Below are 27132 nucleotides of genomic sequence, written 5' to 3' on the forward strand. Positions count from 1 at the left end.
TGGTGTACTGGCACACTGAACCTGGTTCCGTAGGCTTCTCAGGCAAATGCCTTAACCATCTTTTTTTTAAATTTTTTTTGTTTATTTATTTATTTATTTATTTGAGAGTGACAGAGAGGAGGAGGAGAGAGAGACTGAGAGAGAGAGAGAGAAAGAATGGGCATGCCAGGGCTTCCAGCCACTGCAAACGAACTCCAGACGCGTGCGCCCCCTTGTGCATCTGGCTAATGTGGGTCCTGGGGAATCGAGCCTCGAACCGGGGGTCCTTAGGCTTCACAGGCAAGCGCTTAACCGCTAAGCCATCTTTCCAGCCCTGCCTTAACCATCTAAGCCATCTCTCCAGCCCCAGATTTTTTTTTTTTTTTTTTTTTGTGGTGGCACACGCCTTTAATCCCAGCACTTAGTAGGCAGAGGTAGGAGAACTGCTGTGAGTTCAAGGCCACCCTGAGACTACATAGTGAATTCTAGGTCAGCCTGTCCAGCCCCAGATTTTATCTTGTTAGTTTAGTTTTAGTCAAATTGGTAGGATGAAAGGATTTTCTCCTTCCATATTTTGCTATACTACTTTTCAAATCCCTTCTTCCAAATCCTACTCAACTTCTCTCAACTTCTGACCACTTTAAATACATTTATCATCCACACCATCTATATGATATTCTTCTAAGACATCTGTGTGGTATTTGTGACTCAGTTATCTACATATTTCAGTGATCTTTTCGTATCTTCCTAAGTGTAGTGAAATCCGTCAAATCCCCAAGGGCAAGGCCAACAGTGTCTGTTCCCCTGTTTAATGCTTCAGCCCATTTAAAGGCTGGGCAAGGAAGCTCTAAGTCTGTCCTGGGGTAGGTAAGATGCCAGGCTCAAGAGCAGCTCTAAGTCTGCCCCGAGGTAAAGAGGCCAGGTTCAAGAATAGCTCTAAATCTGCCCTGGGGTAAGATGTCAGGCTCAAGAGCAGCTTAAAATGGCAGATGCTGCACCTGGTGGCTTCACCTAGAAGCTCCAGGAGACCAACAATGTCTGTTTTTGTTGTTGTTTTTTCCAGGTAGGATCTCTTAATGTAGTCTTATGCTGGCCTTGAACTCACAGCCATCTTCCTATCTGTGCCTCTAAGATAAGAGTGCTGGGATTAAAGATGTGCCACCACACCCAGCCTTCTTTTTAAAAACTAAAATAAAACATTTTATTTACATGCACAGAGAGAGAGAAAAGAGAGACAGAGAGAATGGGCACTCCAGGGCTTCCAGCCACTGCAAATGAACTCCAGATGAATGTGCCTCTTTCTGAGGGAATCAAAACTCCAGCTCTTAGGCTTTGCAGGCAAACGACTTAACCAATGAGCCATCTTCTCCAGTCCCTCCCCTCTTCTTTTTTTAAGAGTTGCAACCCAGGCTAGTCTGAAACTTATGTAGGGCTGAATGACCTGGCCCCTCTACCTCCACCTCCCAAGTGGTGTGAGCCACCACAACTACCTTTTAGCAATGTCCTCATGAGCTACCCATGTGCTGGCTGGGAATGAAGGCTATATGCTTCCTTTGAATGGGGCCCTTTATCCCCAACTTTACAAGCAGGAAAAAGAAAATCCAAATCAGTTGGTCTTTAATCCCAGCAATCAGGGAAACTGAGGTAGGATGATCTCCCTGAGTTGGAAGACAGCCTGGACTCTAGTGAGTTCCAGTTCAGCCTGAGCCTACAGTGAGATCTTGCTTCCAAAAATAACAACAACAACAAGCTGGGTGTGGTGGGTCATGTTTTTAATCCCAGCATTTGGGAGACAGAGGTATGAGGGAGGATCACTGTAAATTCCAGGCCACCCTGAGACTACATAGTGAATTCCAGGTCAGCCTGAGCTAGAGTAAGACCCTAAGTGTGGCGGGGTGGGGTTCCGGGTGGGGAGCCTAGACATGGTGGCCCACACCTTTAATCCCAGCACACTTGGGAGGTCGGTTTTTTGTTTGTTTGTTTGTTTTTCAAGGTAGGGTCTCCAGCCCAGGCTGACCTGGAATTCACTATGTAGTCTCAGGGTGGCCGCAAATTTACAGCGATTCTCCTACCTGTGCCTCCCAAGTGCTGGGATTAAAGGCTACCATGCCCGGCGAGGGGCCATAAATTTGAGGCCAGCCTGAGACTACATAATGAATTCCAGATCAGGCTGGGCTACAGGAGGATCGTAGTGATCTCGAGGCCACCCTGAAACTACATAGAAAATTCCAGGTCAGTCTGGACTAGAGTGAAACCCTAACTCGAAAACACAAAAAAATAAAAAGTGAAGCAAGAGGGGCTGAAGAGATTGCTCAGTGGTTAAGGTGCTTACGTGCAAAGCCAAAGGACAGAGGTTTGATTCCGCAATACCCACGTAAAACCAAATGCATATGGTGAGCATGCATCTGGAGACCGTTTAAAATAAAGGGGGGGAGGGAAGACCTGACCTGGAGAGCTAAGGACTAGTCCTGGAAGGAGTTTTCAAAGCCCGAATTCATCAACCACACGTTTTAAGCATCCTCCCCGCCATCCACCTGTAGAGCGAGCGGGGATGCCTCCTTGGCCGTTCGCAGCGCTTACAACTCGCACGCCGCCTGCTGTCCACCCGGTCGGTGCGTGTTTCCCTACTCCATTTCCCGCAGTTCCAGGTCTGGCCTCGTATCTGTCTGCTTTCCTTCCCCCTTTCTTTTTGACCGTGCTTCTGCGAAACTCACTTTGTACAACTTTCTCCCGGCTCTCCCAGGCGGTCGGAAACCATCGCTCCCGCCCGGCCGGGCCTGCACCGGACTCCCCGGCGGCCCTCCCGCAGGCCCGCGTCGCCCGGCCCCGGCCCCCGGCCCGGGCCCGGCTCAGCTCCGAGGGGAGGATAGGGGAGGGGCGGGGCGCCCGCAGGAGGCAGGCGCTCCCCCGACAGCCAGCCGGCCGGCCGGGGCGGGGCGGGGTCGCCTGCGGGCCCCCCGCGCCCCTCGGACCCGGGAGTGGGGCTGGCCCACCGCCAGCGTCGGAGGCCGGCCCCCTCCCCCGGCCCGCTCCGCTCCTAGCCAACCAGGCCCTCCAGCGGGGCCCACGTGACCTGGAGTTCTAGACAAAGAAAATGTTCCCTCCCTCCCTGCCCCCGGCCCCCTCCCCCTCCCCCGGCCCCCTCCGCCCCCAGCCCCGTCGCCCCCCGCCCCTCCCCCCAGCCGGGCAGCTACTTACAGAGCTTCGGGGCCGCGGCTCACACCTGAGCCGGACCGCACTGGGGCTGCACCTGGCCTTATGGGTAGGTTCCTGGACGGAGCCCCGGGGAGACGGGGGCGGGGAGGCGGCCGGGCCGGTGGGAGGGTCCCCGGAGCCCTCCGAGTCCCGAGGAGAGTTAAGTCTGCGCGCCGGCCCGTGGCGGTCGCGGCGTCCCGGCCAGGCTGCCTGAGTGCCGCAGAGGCTCACTTAGGGGCGTCGCACCCCTCGTGCTCAGGAGCCTCGAGCCCTCACTCTGGACGGCACGCAAGTGGCACCTGGCACTCTGGGAACAGAAGCCCAGCATGGGCCAGGGACACCGCAGGCTGGGGAACAGGCGGCCTGGCGGAGGGCGGCTGCTGCCCAGGAGTTGGGTTGGAAGCCGCTTGGGCCGAGCCGGTGGCAGATGGGTACCTGTGTGCCTGAGTGGGGTTGGACCGTGCTGTGTTCGGGGCCCTGCCAGTTTGTGGCCTCTGGAGGACAGCTTCCTCTCCTACGAGAGTTCCTAGGAGGCGCTGGGCCGGCAGCCAGAAAGAAGTACTGGGGCATGGCCGAGATCCCAGTTAGTGTGGGCAGCCTGGTGGTTTGTGTCACTGGGCTAGCCCATAGCCGCGTGGGCTTGGGGGCAGTGCCTTCAGACCTCTGACCTTTGGAATGGGAGTCGCAGAGAGAGGTGGAGCGTGCGGCTGCCTGAAGAGATAGACTGGCCGGGGAGGCGGTAGTCTGTGGAGTTACCAGAGTTCCCCCCCACGCCCCCTCCCGGCTGGAAGAGCCCCAGGCCAAGTGGCTTCCTTGAGCCAGAAGAAAGTGGGGGATGGTGTGGTGTCCTTCTTGGACTTTGCCCAGGCTCAGTCCAGATATATATAAGTCCAAATGGAGAGCCCCAAGTTAACCCTTCATTTTCCTATTGTCTGCCTGGAGAGAAGGGTAGTGAACGTGGGAAGGAGGATGGTTCTCCTACTTGCCAGGCTGATTATTCTAATCAGCCCCTCCCCCACAGGCCACGCTGTCCCCTTCCCTGTTCCTGCGCCCTCCTTCTGCTAACCACCGACCCCCCACGCCCCCTGGCTGGGCGCGAGTTCTGCCCCAGTAGGTTGGGGATGCTGAGCAGTTAACCAGCAGCAGCATCTGACAAATGGGGGAGAGGGAGGGCTTGTGGGAGAAGAATTTTAAGGAGCACGGTGGGGAAGGGGTAGGAAAAGAGACAAAGGGCTGTGGAGGAGTGACGAGGGTGTTGGCGGGCACGACTTCCCTCGAGACCTGGCAGCCCTGGGAGGATCCTGCGGCAGTCTACCCGCTCCCTGCTGCTTGCTGAGAGAGCTTTTCTCTACCACCTACATGCCTCGCACTGGCTGAGGGACTTCCGCAGGCTGTACACAGGGTCTTGGGGTCATTCTAGGCCTAGGGTCTGTCATCCCTGCCAGAAGTTTGAGAAGGCATGGTGAACAGAGATGGCTGGGTAGGGCTTATGCTTGTTACCTGTGCCGCTGGTGATCCCAAGAGAGGAGTCTGTTTCCAGGAGAAGGGGCCCAACCATAGTGCATGACCTTTTTGGGGTAAGGAAGTGATAGAACTGATAGAAGCAAAAGAAGTGGGAAGTCCTAGTCAGGTGAGGGTAAGGCTGGAGAGGGTTGAGCAATTGCTCTGCATTCCGCCCTCCCTCCCCTCCCCCCCACCCCCAGCCGTCATGAGCTCTCTTCCTCAGCTGTTTGGGGCAAAGGATCCCTTATCCCATTTAGAATTTGTTGAGTCAAGAGAAGACTCAGAACTAACATTCTCTGTTTTAGTAATCACCATGAGAAACATTGGCTTGTTGCCCAGAGGGAACGACATGAAAATTGAATGAAATAAAATAACAGTACATTAGATCACTGACCTTAAAGGTTCTTAGCTTAGGTTAGGAAAAGTCACCAAATCTTACAGTTCAAATGTCCTTTTAGGTTGAAACAACTCCAGAGGGAAAAGATGGGGCCCAGTCAGCTACTAATAAGTTGCCAGGCTGAGACAGCAGGCATATGTGTCTGTGTACACGTATACATCTGTGTGTGTGTGTGTGTTCTGATTTAGGTTTAAAACTAGCTGTTTTACTCTTAAGTTACTTTTTTGTTTTGGAAACAGGTCTCAATGTAAACCAGGCTAGCTAGCAACCCTCTTGTCTATGTGGTAAGATTGCAGGCACATACTATGCTTGATTCCAAGTTTGCTTTCTGATCATTTTAAAAAATATAATTTATTTATTTGCGAGAGGGAGAGAGAATGGGGCATGCCAGGGCCTCCAGCCACTGCAGACAAACTCCAGATGCGTGTGCCCCCTTGTGCATCTGGCTTATGTGGGTCCATGAGAGTCAAACTGGGATCTTTTGGCCTTGCAGGCAAACTCCTTAACCTCTAAGCCATCTCTCCAGCCCCTGATGTTTTTTTTTTCTTTTAATCTCTAAAGATTTGCATTCATAGCTGTAGGTTTTTGGTGGGGAAGCTGTGTTGAAGAGCAAGTTGAAAATGGGATTTGAAAGGGTTCAGTGATAGAGCACATTGTAGGTATGTACCTACTTTGGGTTCAATTCCAGCATCAAAAGGGGATAATATTTCCCCCTTCTGAACCTTTTAAAAGTATTTTTTATTTGCAATCAGAGAGATAGAAGAGAAAGAATTGGTGCCCCAGGGCCTCCAGCTGCTGCAAATGAGCTCCAGATGTATGTGTTACTGTGCATCTGGCTTTACATGGATACTGGGGAATCGAACCTGGGTCATTAGGCTTTGCAGGCAAGTGCCTTAACCACTGAGCAACCTCTCCAGCCCTGTGAACCTTGTATGTTGAAAATATGTGCATAGTCTTAAACTTTGTGGGCATAGTGTCCTAGATTTACTAATAGGGTTAAGAGTAAGCTGAATGGTCCTCAGAACTCAGTGTCAAGGATATTATTTGCTATGGGAGTTTGGACTAGGTTTTGTTTGTTTGTTTGTTTGTTTTTCGAGGTAGGGTCTCACTCTAGCTCAGGCTGGCCTGGAATTCACTATGGAGTCTCAGGGTGGCCTTGAACTCACAGCAATCTTCCTACCTCTGCCTCCGAGTGCTGGGATTAAAGGCGTCCGACACCATGCCCAGCTGAACTAGGTTTTGAGAAGGAATGACACACATATCATAGCTCAGAGATGAGTGTGAGCTGGGGATAGGTGGCATGCATCTGATCCTGGCTTCAACACCTAGTACCTCACATACACAAATAAGATAGTGTGACACAGTGAAAGGATGAGGACCCTTCAATGGCAGAAGTGGGGTTTGGAGTCCTCATTGGTTGGTGGGATAGCAGAGAGAGTGCCTGGTCAGTTTGCTCAGCAAATAGTTGAATAAATACATTGTTCATGGGTGTAAAATGTGCATCTAGAAGGTAGCAGCATACAGTGTTAGTTGTGTAACCCAGATAACCCAAGGGACACCTGAGCATGGGAACAGGCACATTTTCTCAGAGTTTTCTACACTGTTGGAGCAGATGTAGGAGAAAATACTTTTAACTTGCCAGAAGACATAACAAGAGCTAGAACTATGATCTGGAAGCTAGGAAGAGAAGGAGTTGATTGCTGAGGAAAATTTGTGGGGAGAAAAAATGAAAGCTCCTTTCTTGATTGGGAAGCAAAAGAGAAGCTGCTAGAACCAATACTAGTGCCTAAACAAGGACGGTTGATTGATATTTGAATAGAAGCTATGGTTGTGTGGTGTACTCCTGTGTAATCCCTGCACTTGGGAGGTAGGGCCAGGAGGTCAAGAGCATCCTTGGATAAATAGCAAATGTGAGGCCAACCTGGGACATGTGAAACCCTGTCTCCAAAAATGTAAATAAAGTAGAAGTATCTTTTTAAGGTCAGAGGGTAAGCCTGGGATAAACTGACCAAGGTGAGGAAGATTAGGCTGGGGATGGGAGGGTCGAGGGGGGCTGTGAGGCACAAAGGCTGATGGAGTCGAGTTGAGTTTACCTTTCAACTTCAGCTATTTCCCTTTCCATGCAAGCCACTTGGGTTGTTGAGTGAAGAGCCACTCTTGCTACCACAGATGGTTGGAGAAGAGCACTAGAGTGTCCCTTGACCCTGTTCATTCTTGGAGGAGTCAAATGATTTCTTCCCCATTTCCTCAGGCTGAGAAGAAAGCCAAGGTAATTGCAGTAATGAATGCTGTGGAAGAAAATCAGGGGTCTGGAGAGTCTCAGAAGGTGGAGGAGGCTAGCCCTCCTGCTGTGCAGCAGCCCACTGACCCTGCATCCCCTACTGTGGCCACCACACCTGAGCCTGTAGGTGCTGATGCTGGGGACAAGAATGCCACCAAAGCAGCTGATGATGAGCCTGAGTATGAGGTTAGTCCCTTGCTTCTCTACCAGCCCTGTACAGCTCTTTTCTGGGGCCCTCCACTGCTGTGTTGACCCTGTGTTTCCTTTCACTGGCTACTTCTCAGGTCTTCCTATCTCCCCAACTTTGCTTTGTCTCCCTCTATCCCCATAGAGCTTTCCTGGCTGTCCCCAAATGCCCAGGGTTGGGGTTGCCATGGGAGTTATCAGGGTGGCAGGGCCTTGTGACCATTGTGTAATGATTTCTGCTCCTTGGGGCTCCAGGATGGCCGGGGCTTTGGCATTGGGGAGCTGGTATGGGGGAAACTGCGGGGCTTCTCCTGGTGGCCAGGCCGAATTGTGTCTTGGTGGATGACTGGCCGGAGCCGAGCAGCTGAAGGCACCCGCTGGGTCATGTGGTTTGGAGACGGCAAATTCTCAGTGGTGAGTTGGATTTGGTGGTGGGGGATAGGGAAATAAGGTGGAGGTATTAGGTAGGGGAGGAGCCTATAGTTTCTGCTGGGAGGCCCAGACTTAAGGTAGGGCAGTAGAAATGTGTTCGGTGGAAGAAGCCTTAAAGATCACTGGTTTAAGCTAAAAAGCCTGTGGGCCTACGAGCTGCAGGAGCCTTTTTGCTAGAATTTCCCCTGCCTCTTTCTGTCATTACTCTCTGTGCCTCCAGTCCTCTAAAGGGTCTAGGGACTCCTGATTCTTGGCAATTGGAAGGCCCATGGGTGGAAAGAACAGTTGGGCCTGGTAGCTCACGCCTGTAACCCCAGCACCTGGTGGCTGAGGCAGAAGGATTACTATGAATTTGAGCCAGCCTGAGTTAATCCAGCTAGGGCTACAGAGAACCTATCTTAGAAGAATAAATAAAATTGGGAGGAACAAATCAAAGGTGGTTTGTCCCTCAGGTGTGTGTGGAAAAGCTGATGCCACTGAGCTCCTTCTGCAGTGCATTCCACCAGGCCACTTACAACAAGCAGCCCATGTACCGCAAAGCCATCTATGAAGTCTTACAGGTGAGCATTCCTAGAAGCTCAGGAGGGAGCTTAGTTGGTTAGCCAAGCTTGAGGGTTGAGGCCTATTGGCATATATATAGCCCAGTCCCTCTGCCATTTACCCACACAGAAAGGATCCCAGTTCTTAACAGAGTTACTTTTCCTTAGAATTTTGTGTCTTCATCTGACAAGTAGGAAGCAGTGTTATCCTGGGGACTCTCCCTTCCTTGAGTATCCCTCACTTCCACACCACTGCCCACTTTTGCTGCTCTGAGTTGAGCCTCATCTGATATTTAACTTCTTCTCTCACATCACCCTCCAGGTGGCCAGTAGCCGTGCAGGGAAGCTGTTCCCAGCCTGTCATGATAGTGACGAGAGTGACACTGCCAAGGCTGTGGAGGTGCAGAACAAGCAGATGATTGAATGGGCCCTTGGGGGGTTCCAGCCTTCTGGTCCCAAGGGCCTGGAACCACCAGAAGGTAAATGTGGTTATTGGGCTGATCTTCTAGAACAGCCTTTTGGGACCATGCCAGCAGAGACTTGGGAAAGCCATGCTTGGAGAGCTGCAAAGGCCCTTCAACAGCATGTAAAGCCTACCCCCTGGTGTCAGGGAGTTCTCTGCTGCGACTCCAGAGTAGCCTGCCCTCCACTGGCTTGCCAGAACCTCAGAATTGTGAGTGGAAAGTAAGGGCTAGGTGGCACCCGGCTGTAAGTAGTGTAGACAGGGGGATCTGCTGTTCTGGGTCAGCTTGTAACTGGACTGGTCACTTACCTTCCCCATGCAGAGGAGAAGAATCCCTACAAGGAAGTTTACACAGACATGTGGGTTGAGCCTGAGGCAGCTGCCTATGCCCCACCCCCACCAGCCAAAAAGCCCAGAAAGAGCACAACAGAGAAGCCCAAGGTCAAGGAGATTATCGATGAACGCACAAGAGGTAGGTGCCCAAATTCTGGAGTGAGCTGGGAGCCCTCTGAGGGATGGGCATAGTGTGGGCAGTCTCCTTATTTATGCGGGTTTTTCTCTTCTGCAGAGCGGCTGGTGTACGAGGTGAGGCAAAAGTGCCGGAACATTGAGGGTGAGTTTGCCTGAAGGTTGGGATTGCTTCTAGCGTGGGCAGGAGAAGATCCTAGCCCTTTGTATGGACATTGGCATGGGTTCTCAGGAAGGTTGGGTACTGTGAGCCAATGGGCCTGTCTGTATGCTTCATGGATCATCTACCATCTGTTGTTTTTTTTTCTTTTTCTTTTTTTAGGCAGGGTCTCAGTCTAGCCTGGGCTAATCTAGAACTTACTCTGTAGCCCACAGCAGCCTTCCTACCTCACCCTCCCAAGTGCTGGGAATAAAGGTGTGAGCCACCATGCCAGGTTCACCATCTATCTTCTGGTGCTGCAACTTAGCCTTCCTGTTGATGGCATGGGCTGGCCTTTGGGGTCTGAGACATCACAGTGGGTCAGAGAACAGTAGTCCTATGGATTTTATTGAACTTTGCCAAAGTTAACCTTGGCCTCTGATTCTTAGTTACCTTCTCTCCTACACGTTATCTCCAGTGGCTGAGTAGTGGCAGTCTGGCTTGGCTGTTTTGGGGTCTGGAAAGTCTGGTGGAGAGTGCCCCCCAGGAGTGCCTCCAGAGCAACTGAGGCTGAGACCCTGTTCTCATCAGTACTTTTACCCCCATGTCACTGTTGTTGGTGGTAGCATTATTGTTCTTTTAAAGAGATGGGGTCTTATACTGTAGCCCAGGCTGTGGCTCATGTCTGTAATCTAACACTTGGTGAGGCTGAGGCAGGAGTCACTGCTGGTTGAGGTCATCTTGAGTTACACAGCCTATCTTTGACTATTGCTCCGACACCCACTTTATTTAGTAAAGCTTCAGCTCTTGATAGATGCTTAGTGACATCCTGTTATTTTGCAGACATTTGCATCTCATGCGGGAGCCTCAATGTCTCTTTGGAGCACCCACTCTTCATTGGTGGAATGTGTCAGAACTGCAAGGTAGGAACACTAACCTGCAGTGGTGACCATTTTTCTGTTTCTTTGCCTCAAGGGGCTGGCACTTGGTGTGGCCTGTAATGAGGACCTCCAAACTCCTGAACATATGAGCCCTGTGCTCCGAGGATTTGGGGCTTGTTATTTATATTCTGAAAGATCCTCTCATACTCCAGATATGGGAAGGAGAGGCAGCTCACACCACTGATGTGAAGGAAGTGGCAGGTGGTAGAGGTGAGGAGAGGGCATCTGAATTACATGCCCTTGGAAGCCTATGGAGAAATGCTGCAGGAGGGAACAGTCCCAGCAACTCCTTCCTGTCTTGTTATCAGTGTTTGTCCACTGTAGTGTTAGGGAGATAGGGCTTTCCCTCCCAAAGTATGCGTTTCTGGCCTGACCTTCATGGCCAGATCCTGTCTCCGTGTTGAGGAGAGGTTTTTGAAGACCAGATTTAAAGCCTGCCTTCACTTGGCTCTGCTGGTCTCTGGTGACTTTGGGCCCTCCACATTCTTCCTAGAATTGCTTCTTGGAGTGTGCATACCAATACGATGATGATGGCTATCAGTCCTATTGTACCATCTGCTGTGGGGGGCGTGAAGTGCTCATGTGCGGGAATAACAACTGCTGCAGGTGAGGGTCCCCCCTGCTCTCTCTGGGTCCACATTGGGTTCACCTTGCCCTTTCTGTCTGCAATGCTATGGACTGGGCTCACTGGGCTTCCTTCCAGGTGTTTTTGTGTCGAGTGTGTGGATCTTCTGGTGGGTCCAGGAGCTGCCCAAGCAGCCATTAAGGAAGACCCCTGGAACTGCTACATGTGTGGGCATAAGGGCACCTATGGGCTGCTACGGCGGCGGGAAGACTGGCCTTCTCGACTGCAGATGTTCTTCGCCAATAACCATGACCAGGAATTTGTGAGTACAGGAGATAGGGTGTGGTTTCAACTTCTTTGCTGATACTCATCCCCATTAGAGCTTTTTAGTGGGCTGAGGGACCCAGACAGTGAGCAGAGGGCTGAGTGTTCATTGGTTGTAGAGTCTAGAAAAAGGACTGGGATTTATTTGGGAGACTCCCAAGTGTGGACCTGACCAGTGGTGTTCACTGCCTAGGACCCTCCAAAGGTTTACCCACCTGTCCCAGCGGAGAAGAGGAAGCCCATTCGGGTGTTGTCTCTCTTTGATGGAATTGCTACAGGTGAGTGACATGGGTTATTTGAGGAGCTAGCCTGCTTATTCTTGTACAAGGTAGCAATTGGTATGTGTGTGTTTGGCAAAACAAAATAATTGTGAAGAACTGGATGTGGTGGGGGCAATACTTGAGAGGTAGAGGCAGAAGGATCAAAAATTAAAAGTGTTCTTTAACCACGTAATGGGAGTTTGAGGCCAGCTTGGACTACAAGAGACCTTATTTATCTCCAAAAGAAAAGGGGAGGGGGGCTGGATAGATGGCTCAGCAGTGAAGGCACTTGCCTAAGGAGCCAGGTTCGATTCCCCAGTACCCATGTAAGCCAGATACACAAGGTGGCACATGCATCTGGAGTTTGTTTGCAGTGACTAGAGGCCCTGGCGTATACATCTGTCCCTCCCTCACTTCCTCTCTCTATCTGCCTCTTTCTCAGAAAAGAAAAAAAAAAAGGAAAAAAGTTGACTTTTAAACTATTACCCTAAGAGGGAAACTTCAATGCTAAATGGGAAGGAGGTGGGTATACAGACATGGAATTTAGCCAAAATCAAATGAGGGGTTGGGGAGATCACTCAGTGGGTAAAATGCTGATTTTGAAGCATGAAAAGCCTTAGTTCAGATCCCCGGAGCCCATGTGTCTCTTTAATCAATAAGTAAATTAGTCAAGAAGGTATTAAATGCATACTGTTTTCCCACTTACTATGACTACCATGTAACTCACTTGTGAGTACTCCTCAGGATACCATTGAATGAAAATGCTATAATTTATGCAACTATCCCCTATTAGGTTATTTTCTGTTTCTTTAATTGTAAGCAGTGCTGTGACGAACATCCTTATAAAAATACATCTACATACTTAAGCCATCATTTCTTTGGATAAAAATTTTAAGGAAATGTTTGGGTAACTGTTTATGGTGTTTTAAAATCTTCTTTTCCACCCCTGTGGCTCTAGCTGCCTCTAGGGAGTTATATTCATGTATAGTATATGGATAGCCCATCCCTCTGCCTTCTTCCTGTACTGAAAGGATCTCAGTTGTTAATGGAATTGCTTACTTTAGAACTTGTTTCTACCTGACCAGGGAAGGCACAGGCAGTCTGATCCTGGGAACCCTGGTCAAAGGCATCCTGGCCAGATATTTGCCTTGTTCTCTCAGCCCCCTGCCTATGTCCTACAAATCTAGAGAAGTTCATGCTTTGGTTTATTTGTTTATTTATTTTTATTTTTCCAGATAGGGTCTCACACTAGCTCAGGCTGACCTGGAATTTGCTATATAGTCTTAAGGTGGCCTCAAACTCATGGTGATCCTCCTACCTCTGCCTCCCAAGTGCTGGGATTATTAAAGGTGTGTGCCACCACACCAGCTATGCTTTGGTTTTTTAGGCTAGGCCTTTGGAGCCTTTCAAAACCATCTCACATCCTACAGTATACATGCTCCTTAATGGGAGACCTGTTAGGAGCACAAGAAAAACTGCCTATTGTCTTGGTCATTCTCTGAATTTGACCACCCTCCAAGTAGGCCATACTTGGTGTGAAACAGCCATTGTGCCCTTGTTCCACTTTGGTTAAAAACAGATTTTAGGTAGCTTCATGGGCATGTTGATGTTTGGGCCTGAAGATGACCCCTTGTGTGCAGTGGGCAAGATGGCCTACCTCTTTAAGACCAGGTGACAGGGTAATGGTCCCAAGTGACAATTTTTTCTGCTGGCTGGCATAGGACTCCTGGTGCTGAAGGACCTGGGCATCCAAGTGGATCGCTACATTGCCTCGGAGGTGTGTGAAGATTCAATCACAGTGGGCATGGTGCGGCACCAGGGGAAGATCATGTACGTCGGGGACGTCCGCAGCGTCACACAGAAGCATGTATGTCCGTGCTGTGGGGTGTGTCCTACCAGCTCCCTTAGTTCCTGCAGTCTGCTCCTTTCATTCTTCCCGTCCATTGCTGTTTCTTCTTTATTCTTTCCCCTAGCCTTTCTTCCTCCTTACTGTTTTTCTTCATCTCGTGAAGAGTTATAGGCAGATTAAAAATGGGAATTTGGGGGCTGAGAGTGTAACTGAGGGTTGAGCTCTTACCTAGCATGCATGAAGCCCTGGTTTTGATCCCCAGTGCTACAAAAAAAGGAGATGGATATATTGGGGAGCTTGCCATTTTGTGCTCTGGCTGCTCTCAGCTGGGTCTCTGGCCATTTATGGTAGAACACTTTGGATTAGGGATGGGACAGAACGGGATGGGATGGGCCATGGGGTTGGTTCCTGTCCTGATAGTTTGGGCAAATACTTTTCCCAGCTTCTCTTTCAGGGGCTTGGGGAGATTTTGACAGTCTGAACTTAGGTCCTGTATCCTCTAGTTGTCTTAGTTAACCTCTGTCACCTTAGAGGACATTCACTGGTTCAGATGCCACTTGGTCTCCTTTTTCCCTCAGAGAAGCTGCTTTTACTCTGCAGCCCTAGGATTCCTGCTGCCCAATTAGGTCAGCTTGCTCGCTGTTAAGAAGCTGAGGCTAGAGAGGATCCAGACAACAGTTAGACTCACAGATGGCTTTTCTTCCTCTGCCTGTGTCCCTGGACAGCAGGCCCATCAGTTACCTTTGTCCTCTCAGATCCAGGAGTGGGGCCCATTCGATCTGGTGATTGGGGGCAGCCCCTGCAATGATCTCTCCATCGTCAACCCTGCCCGCAAGGGTCTCTACGGTAGGTGCCCTCCTCACCCCTCCACCTTCTGAGCTGGTGCTTCTGCACTTAGGTTTCCTCCTTGGATATTTCTGCCCTGGACAGCTCCTCCCAGTGACCTTGTCTTTCCTCGCCCTCCCCATGCCAAGCCACACCACCGTGTCATGCAAACAGCTCCAGCTGATGGCGTTTTCTCTTCTGACCTCTCAGAGGGCACTGGCCGGCTGTTCTTTGAGTTCTACCGCCTCCTGCATGATGCACGGCCCAAGGAAGGAGATGATCGCCCCTTCTTCTGGCTCTTTGAGAATGTGGTGGCCATGGGTGTCAGTGACAAGAGGGACATCTCACGATTTCTTGAGGTATGGCCAGCTCACTAATGGCTTCTTCCTGAGACTGCTGCTTCTACCCTATCTCACCTGCCTTGTGGAGCTGGAGATTTTGCTTTGCAAGGAGCCTTGTTTGGGAAGCTCTGGAAGGAGGGAAGCAGAGCTAGAGATCCAGCCAGAAAGAATGAGGTGTCATTGGGTATGGTGGCTCACACCTTTAATCCCAGTATTTGGGAAGCAGAGGTAGGAGGACTGTCATGAATTCCAGGCTACCCTGAGACTACATAGTGAATTCCAGGTTAGCCTGGGCTAGAGTGAGACCCTATTTCAAAAACAGGAAAGAAAAAAATGAGGTATCATGGGAGTGGAACCCAGACTGAAGGGCCTGGCTTTTAGTAGGGTGGGGAGCCAGGTTTCTGTGATATTGTACTGGGAGCACTTTTAAGATATCATCTTTAATTTTCTTTGTCCCAAATGGCCTATTCTCACTCCCTGGCACCAGGATGGGTGCTTATGACACCTGGGAATATCTGGCATATCTTGGGTTTTATTTCCCATGATGTGAATCCCAATTCCACCCTGAGGCAAGCACAGAGGATTATTGCTGTCATAGGCATTCTTGGAGTAGGCCATTGACCCATGATCCCAAGACTCAGGATTAACACCTCAAGATAGTGATCTGATTTTATAAATGGGAGTGGATACAGTGAGCACTCTCATGCTCATTGGAGCTTGTTTTATTAAGATCTGACTGGTCTAGAGTTGCTCTGCCCAGTATAATAGTTGTTGGCCATATGTGGCTATTGACATGAACAGAAACTGGCCTTTGCAGCACAAATTACAATCATTAGTGCGCTACTAGTGGAATGACCAGTACATAGAGAATTTCCATCACTGCAGAAAGTTCAGCTGGACTGTGTTGCTCTAGTAAATGTGTGTGAAATGTAGCTTTTCCTAAGGGTTTCCTTCAGGCTATCCCAGTGTGTGGCTTCCCAAGAGAGAACCTTTGAGGCCTTAAAGCTTTCAGCTATAGCTCAATTACCAACATAATTCATATTCTTTCTTTGCCTGTCTTTAAACCATCTCCTGTTTTGCAGTCCAACCCTGTGATGATTGATGCCAAAGAAGTGTCAGCTGCACACAGGGCTCGTTACTTCTGGGGTAACCTTCCTGGTATGAACAGGTTGGTGAGAGCTCTTGGTCTGGGAGGCTATGGGAGGGTGTCTGCTGGGAGGACAACCTAAGGAGAGAGAACTGAAGGACTTGCCTTGTGCTGAATGTTCACTGTTCTGATACATTCTTTAATATTTTTCTTGGGGGTGGGAGACTGGAGACAGAACCTAGAGCTTTGTGCATCTAAAGCAAATGTTCTTCTTATGAGCTACCCCTAACCCTCTGCCACTTTTATTTATATAAGACTGGGCTTGGAGTTTACAGTGCCCAGTATTTCTGTGAAGCCAGTAACTCCTGACACATCTTGAGGTCCTATGGAATTGTGCTTCTCCTAATTAAAATGCCTGTACTCTGAAGGTTCTAGAAGGAAGCAGAGGCCTCATACCAGGCCAACTATGCCACGCCTGCATAATAGGTAGGGAGGCATCTGGTATGGCCCATGCTTGGATGCTAGAGTGCCATGGGACATCTTTATTAAATTCATTCTTTTGCACGCCCTCTCCTTCCTTCCTGAGGCAGGGTCTCACTGTAACCCAGGAATTCTCTATGTACTCCCAGACTTGCCTTGAACTCATGGCAATCCTCCTGCCTCTGCTAGCATGCATGAAATGCTAGGTTTAGTCTCCAGCACTGCATAAGTTACGCCTGGTTGAGCTAAATGAGACCTTCTCTCTGAAGAGCGAGAAAGAGAAAGGAAAGTAGTGTTGAGGATATGGCTCAATTAGTAAAGCACTTGGCCGTGCAGACATGAATATATCAGCACCCATGTAAATACCAAATGGGTTTAATGGCCCACCTGTGATTCAAGCACTCAGAAAGCAGAGATAGAATCCCCAGGACAAGCTTAATTGGTGATTTCTGGGTTCAAGTGAGAGACCTCTGGCCTGTATGCTTGTCCACACACTTGTGTACATGCAAATATGTATGCAGATATATAACACATGGTTGGCCTTGAGCTTAATTTATAGTCTGGTCTGCTCACCTCCAAGGTGCTGGGATTAAAGGTGTGCACTGCCTTGTCCAGCTGAACTTAGTCTTAAACTGTACGCTTAAGGTGTATGTTCCATTTTCACCCAATACACACACCCATGTAATTACAAGTCATGATAGAGGGCATTCTGTCACCCTCAAAGGTTGCTTTGTGACAAGACACTGATGCTCAACATATTTAAAGGTAACAAATTAGCCGGACATGATGGCACATTCCTTTAATACCAACCCTACCTTGAAAAACAAAACAAACAAAAAAGTAAATTAAAAAAAATTACTTTGAGTTGGATGTTTTTAATCCCAGCACTCTGGAGGCTGAGGTAGGAGGATTGCTGTAAGTTTGAGGCCACCCTAACACTACTTAGCAAATTCCAGGTCATCTGGGCTAGCTAGAACAAGACTCTACCTCGAAAATGAAAAAGAAAAAAAACAAACTTTTTGCCACGTGTGGTGGTGCACACCTTTAACCCCTGCACTGGAGCAGCAGAGGTAGGAGGATCACCGAGTCGGAGGCCACCTGTGGACTGCATAGTGAATTCCAGGTCATCCTGAGCTAGAGCAAGACCTTACCTCAAAACAAACAAAAAACAGGGCTGGAGATTGGTTGATTTGGGTCCATGGATGGTCAGGGCATATATGTTGGTATGTTTGAGGGTCTGAGTACAAATGTGATTTAGGTTGAAGGGTCTTTTGACCTACCCTTGAGTCCAGTGGCTGTAAGGGATGGACACCTGGCTTGGAGCTTCCTGCCTTTCTCCTGGTCTTTGTTGTCATCGTCTCTCTTGCTTCCTAGGCCATTGGCATCCACTGTGAATGATAAGCTGGAACTGCAGGAATGTCTGGAACATGGCAGAATAGCCAAGGTTAGCCCAGCACCCAGGGAAGGGGCCTAGCTGAGGGTAGGAAGCAGGATAAGGTAAAGCATGGCAGAGCTGGGTTCTGCTTGTCCCTATGGGATGGTATAGGGAATCACCTGTGGAGCCAGGCCCAGGGCTCCTTGCCCTGGTGCACTGTGTCTACCTTCCCCTTCAGGGTAGATGTGAAAGAGTCTGCCCCAGATCTGTTGTAAGAACCTTGAGCAAGGAGTAGCCTCCTATAATATGATCATTCTGGAGAATTCTGGTATGTCTGCACCAGGCATTAGGCTCTGGCCATTCATCCAGCATCCAGGATTGTCATGGTGCATCTTTGAGCCTCTGAATAATTATACCCATTGGCCTGCAAGTTGTCACAATTCTGAGAGAATCTTTGGGAACTTGGGGAATGAGGTGGCCATAGCTGCTACCTTGAAGGTAGGAAGGAAAGTAGGCCTCAGGGACCAGGAGGTTTAGTGACCCTGGATGACCCTGGCCAGCCAGTGTCAGACAAGTGGATGCCTATTCATTCCTCTTCTCTCCTCTTTATCTTCTAGTTCAGCAAAGTGAGGACCATTACCACCAGGTCAAACTCCATAAAGCAGGGCAAAGACCAACATTTCCCCGTCTTCATGAATGAAAAGGAGGACATCCTTTGGTGCACTGAAATGGAAAGGTACCCACAGCTGGGCACTCACATCCTGCTTTCTTGTGTTGTGACACCTGGGCTCTGCCTTGCTACACTTGTTTCCTACAAATTCCTTGGGAAAGTGAGTTTTAATAAACATTACCCAATGTGCCAGTCCCTAGAGAGGACCAATGTATGCCATAGCTGGTCCCTAATCACTGCAGTCTAAGAATCAAACGCCTGGGCTTCCAGAGAGGCAGCTGGAACCCTGAGAATGCCGCAGTTCCAGGAGCCACCTTAACTTGAGTAGTAGGTGTTTCGTAAACCAATATAGGTCCAAGGGAACCACAAGCAAACAGTCTTGACAGTACTAGATCAGTTCCTATTGGTATAGCTAGGATTTAGCCAGACAAAAAGGCCATTTACACAAACACCTACAGCAAACAAGAACTGCCAGGACTTATGAAGTCAGACAAGAGACTCCTTCCTTGTGGAGCCCCTCTCCTCTTGAAGAGGGTCTTTAATAAGGATGAATCACATTTTACTTAGATTTGAGCTATATGTGGCCCCTCTAGATCTCATGTGCAGGCTGGCCATAATGCGTGTCTGGGGGATATTTAGAGGCTTTCTTTTTTATATATAAATGTATTTCATTATTTATTTGAGAGAGGGAAAAAAGCACAGAGAAAGAGAGAGAATGGGCACGCCAGGACCTCCAGCCACTGCAAATGAACTTCAGATGCGCGTCTCTCCTTGTGTATCTGGCTTACCTGGGTCCTGGAGAATCAAACCGGGATCCTTTGACTTTGCAGGCAAATGCCTTGACTGCTAAGCCATCTCTCCAGGCCCCCCCCCCTTTTTTTTTTGAGGCAAGGCCAGTGGACTGTTGTATTAATCAGGGTTCTCTAGAGGAACAGAATTGCTAGAATGAATTATTTTAAAAAGGGAATTTATTGGATTAGCTTACAGTAAGTCCAATAGCAGTTGCAGGCCCGAGAATCACCGAACCTGGTAGCTGCTCAGTCCACGTGGCCAGATGCCTCAGTAGTCCCCACCCGGCACTGCAGATGGCGCCGGAAAGCCTGGAGGCTTCTTGAGGAGCCGCTGGGTTTCGATCCACACAGGTCTTCAGTTGATGTTGGTCTTTAGTCTGCACTGGTCTTCAGTCCACGCTAGAAGGTAGGGAGCACCTCCAGCAGCCAAGTGGAAGGAAGGAAGGAAAAAGGGAACTCTTTTACCCAGAGCTTCCTTATATCAAGTCCCCCTCTGAGTGGGGCCGCCCACTAGGGGAAGGGCTCACCCTGCGGGAAAGACCTCCTCCTCTAGTTGATCCTTCCTAGAAGCAGCCTGTGGATTCCTGAACAGATCAAGTTGACAACACCTTAACTATCACAACTGTCTTATTTTTGTCTGTTTGTTTTTTTGAGGTAGGGTCTTGCTTTGGCCCAGGCTGACCTGGAATTCACTAGGTAGTTTCAGGCTGGCCTCAAACTCACAGTTAACCTTCTACCTCTGCCTGCCTCCCAAGCGCTGGCATTAAAGATATGTGTCACCATGCCTGGCTAGCTTTTTTTGGGGGGGGTTGCATGGTAGGGTCTCACTCTAGCCCAAGCTGACCTGGAATTCACTATGTAGTCTCAGGGTGGCCTCGAATTCATGGGGATCCTCCTATCTCTGCCTCCTGAGTGCTGGGATTAAAGGCATACCCGCCACACCCAGCTTCTAGCTTTTTTTTTTTTTTTTTTTTTAATGCGAGAGAGAGAGAGAGAGAGAGAGAGAGAGAGAGAGAGAGAGAGAGAGAGAGGGGGAGGGAATTGGCATGCCAGGAACTCCAGCCACTGCTATCAAGCTCCAGATACGTATGTCACCTTGTGCGCATGTGTGACCTTACACACTTGCATTGCTTTGTGTCTGGTTTACATGGGACCTGGAGAGTTAAACTTGGGTCCTTAGGCTTCTCAGGCAAGCACTTTAACTGTTAAAGCCATCTTTCCAGCCCTCTGAGGAGCTTTTTGAAGCACTGTCTTTGTGTCTGCTGATCGTGAACCTAGAGGCAGGAATTGCATTACCTACCTACCTTTCCTTTTTTTTTCCTCGAGGTAGGGTCTCACTCTGGCCCAGGCTAATCTGCAGTTCACTATGTAGTCTCAGGGTTGCCTCAAACTCAGGTGATCCTCCTTACCTCTGCCTCCTGAGGGATTAAAGATGTGTGCCACCAAGCCTGCCCTCCACTACCTACCTTTGAATCTACAGACTAGCACAGTGCCTGACTCACTGCTGGTCATATGTCCAAGATTGATGATGTGTGGCGACGCAGGCATTTAATCCCAGCACTTCGGAGGCAGAGGTAGGAGGATCACTGTTTGAGGCCTCCCTGAGCCTACATGGTGAATTCCAGGTCAGCCTGGGATAGAATGAGACCCTACCTTGACAAACCAAAATGAAAGGTTGAACTGGCTATAAAGAGGCTGACTGGCTATAAAGAGGCTGTGTTGGTAGTGTGTGTGTGTGCATGGGAGCAAATAGCTGCCAGTTCCTTTGGGTGCTCAGATGGCTACCAGGAATCCTGGCCTCTGCCCACACTTACTTTTCTGCTTTTTCTCCATCAGGGTGTTTGGCTTCCCTGTCCACTACACGGACGTCTCCAACATGAGCCGCTTGGCGAGGCAGAGACTGCTGGGTCGGTCCTGGAGTGTGCCAGTAATCCGCCACCTCTTCGCTCCACTGAAGGAATATTTTGCTTGTGTGTAAGGGACATGGGGGCAAACTGAGGTAGTGACACAAAGTTAAACAAAAACAAAACACAATAAAACACCAAGAACGTGAGGACGGAGAGAAGTATCAGCACCCAGAAGAGAAAAAGGAATTTAAAACAAAAACCAGAGGCGGAAATACCGGAGGGCTTTGCCTTGTGAAAAGGGTTGGACATCATCTCCTGATTTTTCAATGTTAATCTTCAGTCCTATTTAAAAGCTAAAACAGGACCCCTCCCTTTTCACCCCTCTTTTTTTTTTTTTTTTTTTGGTGGGAGGGGGTCAGGTCTTTTGTTTTCTACTCTTTTTAGAGGGGTTTTCTGTTGGATTTTTTTTTTTTTTTTTTTTGCTGTGACTGAAACAAGAGGGTTATTGCAGCAAAAATCAGTAATAATAAAGAAATAGCAAATACCTTGCAGAGGAAAGGTAGGAGAGAGAAAAAGGAAATTCTATAAAAATTTATATATTTTTTTGTTTTTTTTTATTATTATTATATATCTTTTGTTGTCTCTAGCCTGATCGGATAGGAGCACAAGTGAGGACAGAAAGTAGAGACACTCGGGCGGCAGAATCCCCTCCCAGCCCTCTGAGCAGTCTCACCAGCACCATTCCTGGTCATGCGAAACAGAACCCAACTAGCAGCAGGGAGCTGAGAACACCACACAAGACACTTTTCTACAGTATTTCAGGTGCCTACCACACAGGAAACCTTGAAGAAAAGCAGTTTCTAGAAGCCTCTGTTACCTCTTGTTTACAGTTTATATATATATGATAGATATGAGATATATATATAAAAGGTACTGTTAACTACTGTACAACCCGACTTCATAATGGTGCTTTCAAACAGCGAGATGAGTAAAAACATCAGCTTCCACCTGGCCTTCTGTGCAAAGGGTTTCAACACAGCATGGGGAAGGGGATTCAGTTTAGAGGGCTCATGGCCTGGTGGGGTTTCTTTCCCCCAGTTTGGTTCTTAACAAACTGAAGGAGGAGGACTGGGGAAACAATTCTGTTTCTCCTTGGTAGAAAGGGGGTCTGCTAGGTGGTCAGGACATAGGGAAGCTGAGCGTGGAATTCATCCAGACTCATGCAATAACCTTTGAATAGTCTCTTAAAGATGACTTCCTTGGCAAGATGGCAGGGTGTAAGGAGACTTTGTCCCTGATTTAATTTCTCAGATTAGCCAAGTCGAGGGCTCCTTTTGGGATCAGAAATCCAGAGTGAGGGAGTGAGACTAAAATCCCCACCTGGAGCAAATAAAAAAACATACAAAATGTACTGGTGCTTTCCTGTCTAAGTTGCCTTTTGTGTGTTCTTTTATGAGGCCCCCCCACCAACCTCCCCTCTGCACAAGGCAGCTCTGGGCCCTGGAATGTGATGTTTTTGGTCATCTCCAAAGGCTGCAGTTTTATACTGGGAGGCTGATGACACCTTTTATTATAATTATTCTTATGGTTCTGGTTATAATTATGTTTGTTTTGAGTTTTTCTTTAAGAAAATGGAAACCAACACCCTTCCCTTTAGGTTTCAGACTGAGGTGCGGGGAGCGGGTGCTTCTAAGTAGAAGTGGCCCTGCTGCCCTGGCTCTCACCCCTCAGGCCAGGTGGGCCACTGAGTGGTGCAGCAACAAGCGGCCAGGGAGGCCCTAGGCTTGCTCTTCGGGCTGGTCACTCTTCTCTTCTACTTCCCCTCCTCGTGAGTCCGGTGTGTCAGGGCTGGAAAGGGGCCTGAGCAGCCTCTCTCCTTGTGTGTGTGGTTGGAGGGGTGCGTGTTTCTTTTCTAGTGTTTGGTCTGATAGCTGTGCTCTCACCTTGAGTCGGGCAGCACCTGGGCCACAAGCTCGCACTTTGTTCTGCTTCCTACCCTGGCAGGCAGCCTGGCCATGGCAGTGGGAAGGGATGGCGTTGTTGGCTCCAGGGTGAAGGCTCAGTGGGTAGAGCTTGCCTGGATGGATGGGGTGTAGATATGTGGCATATAGAGATATATATTTTATAATGGGAGGGGGGGACAGCACCTCCTGGGTCCAGCAGAGCTGGGAGGTGTGCTGTCAAGCACATGGTCCCAAGACCGCATCCCTAGAAAGATGGGCACTATATAGATACATAGATAGGGTCGTGTATAAGAAATATTACATAGTGGAGGGAGCAGGCTCTGTGCTGCGCCTGGGTCCCTGCCACAGACAGTTCCACGCCAGTCAGTCAGTCAGTGTCACACATGCACAGGAACCTGTTTGTGTTTGGACGCATACCTGGTGCACTTATACCAGGGAGCTCCCAGCACTTCTCCCCAGAGTCATCAGCCCACGCAGCTGTCACCTCTGTTGCCCTGATTGCAGGCACATTTCATCCAGAAGTTGCTAGGTGCTGACAGCAGGAAAAGGAGGTGCTTCCTCTAAGCAGGTCGTGTTCTACCCCTCGTGCCCCTGGTGATGTCAGAGATTCTTCTGTTAGCAACCTGTGATACTGACCTGCAACTCTAGGCACCAGTCAAGTCAGCCCTCAACTCCCCCTACCTATTCTCCCAACCAAAACCAAATTGGCATCTGTTTGTTTTGGCCACAGGGTTTCCATTAGGAAAAAGAAATTTTAAAAAATGGGACAGTGAATTTTACCTTTTGAATGAAGCAAATTAGCAATTGGTGACAAAACTAAACCAAGGCTTTGAATCCCTTGCTCATTGCTCAGGAGTAAGCTTACAGCTGGGGTTGTGTAGTCCCGGCACCCTCTGCTCATTTCCTCTGGATAGACCACACTCAGTTGGCCCATCATGATGGCAGGTAGTGATTCTGGGCCTGGAGCCTCCCCTTCATCAGAGTACCCTGCTCCAGCCAGGAGGGCTCCATTCTGGCCTGGAGCCCACCAATACCATTCAGGAGGGTTTGGGGGAGGAGGGCTGCCTTAGGCAGTCCAAGGTGCTCCCTCCCCCACTGACCAACACCAGGCTCTTCCCAGTTCCCGGTGTCTGGACAGCCTTCATGGGCCCTCTTCCAGTATTTCAGGCTTACTTATTAGAAGGAAGTTAGCTTTCTCACCTTTCTTAGCTGGCTTGATGCTCCAGGCCCCTGGAGTTGATGGAGGAGAGGCTCAGGAAGAGGGCCTCACAGCCAAGGATGTGATAGACCCAAGGCACTAGCATGGGCTGGCTAGACAGGGTGATGGATGGATACAGAGGCCTAGCAGCTGACTGCTCAGCCACCATTCTGCTCTAGTGACCTGGCAGGGCTTACAGAATGAATTCCTTATGGGTCTTTAGACCTCATACTGGTATAGAAGTTTCCAGCCCAATCTATGGGCTTAGTCTCAGCAGAACTTGGTAGAACATCATGTAGGCCAAACTGGCATGCCCTTCATCGCGGTCTGGATAGGGCTTCAAGGAGTAGGGGAACTGTTGGAGGGCTTTGGCAGTTAAGATGGGAGGATTAGGCATGGCATCTGGGAACTCATTGTAGCTGAGGCCAACACTAGAAGCAAAGGGAAGATCCCCAAAGGAAAGTAGTTTTCTATGGAAGTCAATGCTGGGGATAGAACCATGGTGTAGGTGCCATGCAGAGCCCTGTGCCAAAGATCTGTGGCTTTTTCCCTGGGGAGGTAGTGCCAGGACCACAGAGTCTCCACCTCTTGCTGTGGAGGTGCTATGCCAGAAGGGTCCCAAGCTGGCAGGTGCTAACTCCTTTCCATGGGACCCTAACAGCAAGTGAGTGTGAGAGTGGGTATTGCAATTGGGTATTTCTGTTTCTGACCTTGCTATTGGATACCATATTAGAAACCAAACGTTCCCAGAGAGCTCTTGGACTCAAGTTTTGCAATAGGACTGGAAATCAGTGGCAGGCCTCAGAGATGCCTGTGTGGCTTTTGGCAAAGGGCTACGGTATAGACTGGACATGCAGAGCCAGTAGGAAGGAAGGCGGTAAGGGTCTGACAGGACCCCACCTCCCAGTTAGCTGTTCCCCAGTGTGTGTCTGCTCTAGAGGAGCTCTGGGGATACCCTACCATCAGGAGCTGGAGTAGTGTGGCTGAGCCACCTAGAGGTGTTTGTTCTAATAGGAAAACTGCAATTATTGGTTTCCATGTTTTTATTATTACTATTACAAAGTGTGTACTCAAGAGTAGAGCTCAAATTCCTGCCACCATCTGGCTTGATAGGGAGTTGGTATGTGTGGTATGCTAAGTGCTAGAGCTAAGTGACTGTCTGGTGCTCACCTTGTGTGCTTTGTCCTGGAGAGTGACAGAGCTGAGGTACTTGTGACAGTTGTTCCAGATAGGGTCATGTTTTGATTCTGGTGGTGAATGGTCTTATGTTTGTCATCTGCATGCTCCCAGTGCTTGTGATTATAGGTGGCAGTACTGACTTGTTCCGCTATTCAGGGAGCAGAAGCACCTCTGGATGGAAAAGGCTGCTGTGGGATAATGTGGCCCTTCTGGCCGCTACCTGCCCAGTAGGCATCACACAAGGGGCAGGGACCTCCTTACCAGGCCCTGGGCTAGAATGGGAAAATGGAAAGCTCTTTGATAGCAGGGACTTGCCAATTTCCCCAGGGGATCCCTAAGACCCCAGAGACTACAAACTCCCCAGAATCTGTTCCACTTAGGAACAAAAAGGGTAGCTTCCCAAACCCCACCTGGTGGCCTCCAGCATGTTCCTGAGGACATGAGCAGTGGTCTAAAATGTCACTGTAGTCCCATTTTACTTTACAGAGCAATTTGGTTGTGTAACTCTAGAATTCAACCGACAATAAAAATGCTGAAATTTCCTTAGAATATGCAGAGGGAGGAGGTGACTCAACAAGGTGCTAAAACATTTTATTAAAAATATATATTGTTAAATTAAGTCTGCTGTCTGGACAATGACTGTTTGTTTTGTTTTCTTGTAGTGGAGTTTAAAAGAGACTATTATTTTACTCTGATATATTATTATTAAAAAGGCATTTTAACTTTGTACTTGAAAACTAAGTGAGCGATTTCACGTGTTTTAGCTGAGGCATCGAAGTAGCGGGTGCTTACTTATTTGTGGGAAATCATGTATTCATACTGAAGAATAAACTCCGTAGCTGATTTGGTAATAACTTTTACTGTTACAGACGATTTTGCTTTGACCCCGGTGGCAGAGCACTTTTACTCCACATTCCACGCAGCTAAATGCAGGACTTGCCTGACTTCTCCCCAGCCCTCTTTCCTTTAAGTTACTCTTTCTTTTTATTTTCTTTTTTTGTTTGTTTGTTTGTTTGTTTGTTCTTCCCGGTTCCAGCATCCTTCCACCACTGTAATTTTTTTAGGGTTGCTTCTCTATTTATTGACAATAATAATGTACATTTCACAGTCCGGTTCTGGGACAGCCAGGAGGGACACATGGGGGGCTCTGCATGGTCTCACCGTGCCACCTGGCGTTCTGTTGTATCTCTGTGTACGTGATGCTCGTGACATAGCTGTTTATGAAATAATTAAAGAGGTCAATGCGTACAGCAGATGTAGAAAGTCTGTCAGTTCCGCTTTCATCACATTTTTTTGTGCCCAGAAGAATATAATAAAGCTCCTTTCTAATGTACTTGTGCTGGAGAACACTTGAATAAATGGACTGTTTTCGTGCAAAAAGAAAAATGGAAAAAGCACCGCAATAATGTCCTTTTGTCCTGCGTCTCCTTTTCCCTGACAGGCCAGCTCACAGCCCTTTTCCCAAGGGCTGAAATACTGAAGTGGGGAGGTGCTGGCATTGGGTCCTGACGATACCAGGTCTTTTAAAGGATTACCTGCATGGGTGCTAAATAGGGTCTGGGACCCATGGCAGAGGGAGTTTGACTCATGTGAGATTAGGTTGCTGAGACAGCCCATTTGGCACTGAGTAGACCAGCAGGTGTTTTGAGACCTGAGCAGGGAAGAGGATACTATCCTGGTCATGTGACTGCAGGAGAACTCCTGATCAGGGACATTGCCTCCCTTGGTGGGGTTTTGCAGACATACCAGATTCCAGAAGGGAGAAGCCAGGGAGGTTATGGTCTGGATAACAAGGGAAGAATCCTGGAAGATTTGTCCTGGGAAAAGCCAGAGTTACAGGGAGACATTTACAAA

At 49.0% G+C, this 27132-nt stretch overlaps 1 protein-coding gene across 3 annotated transcripts in view; it reads left to right on the plus strand.

The window, feature by feature from the left end:
• Dnmt3a (DNA methyltransferase 3 alpha) overlaps positions 1–26675 on the plus strand; it is a 139837-nt gene extending 113162 nt beyond the window's left edge. For 2 of the 3 annotated variants that reach the window (XM_045149784.1, XM_045149783.1), the window contains exons 7-23: positions 7326–7541; positions 7797–7955; positions 8426–8533; positions 8835–8991; positions 9298–9447; positions 9544–9588; positions 10426–10505; positions 11017–11129; positions 11227–11410; positions 11606–11690; positions 13394–13539; positions 14277–14367; positions 14557–14705; positions 15770–15855; positions 17629–17698; positions 18247–18365; positions 20927–26675. In XM_045149784.1, coding sequence (XP_045005719.1) covers positions 7326–7541; positions 7797–7955; positions 8426–8533; positions 8835–8991; positions 9298–9447; positions 9544–9588; positions 10426–10505; positions 11017–11129; positions 11227–11410; positions 11606–11690; positions 13394–13539; positions 14277–14367; positions 14557–14705; positions 15770–15855; positions 17629–17698; positions 18247–18365; positions 20927–21068 — 2100 coding nt within the window. In that variant the 3' untranslated portion in view covers positions 21069–26675. Of the gene's footprint in view, positions 1–3147; positions 3242–7325; positions 7542–7796; positions 7956–8425; positions 8534–8834; positions 8992–9297; positions 9448–9543; positions 9589–10425; positions 10506–11016; positions 11130–11226; positions 11411–11605; positions 11691–13393; positions 13540–14276; positions 14368–14556; positions 14706–15769; positions 15856–17628; positions 17699–18246; positions 18366–20926 lie in introns of those variants that run through there. The other variant, XM_045149786.1, reaches the window with a different exon arrangement.
• Positions 26676–27132: the final 457 nt, after the last annotated feature.

Source organism: Jaculus jaculus, chromosome 5, assembly GCF_020740685.1.
Source record: "Jaculus jaculus isolate mJacJac1 chromosome 5, mJacJac1.mat.Y.cur, whole genome shotgun sequence".
Classification (NCBI taxonomy): Eukaryota; Metazoa; Chordata; class Mammalia; order Rodentia; family Dipodidae; genus Jaculus; species Jaculus jaculus.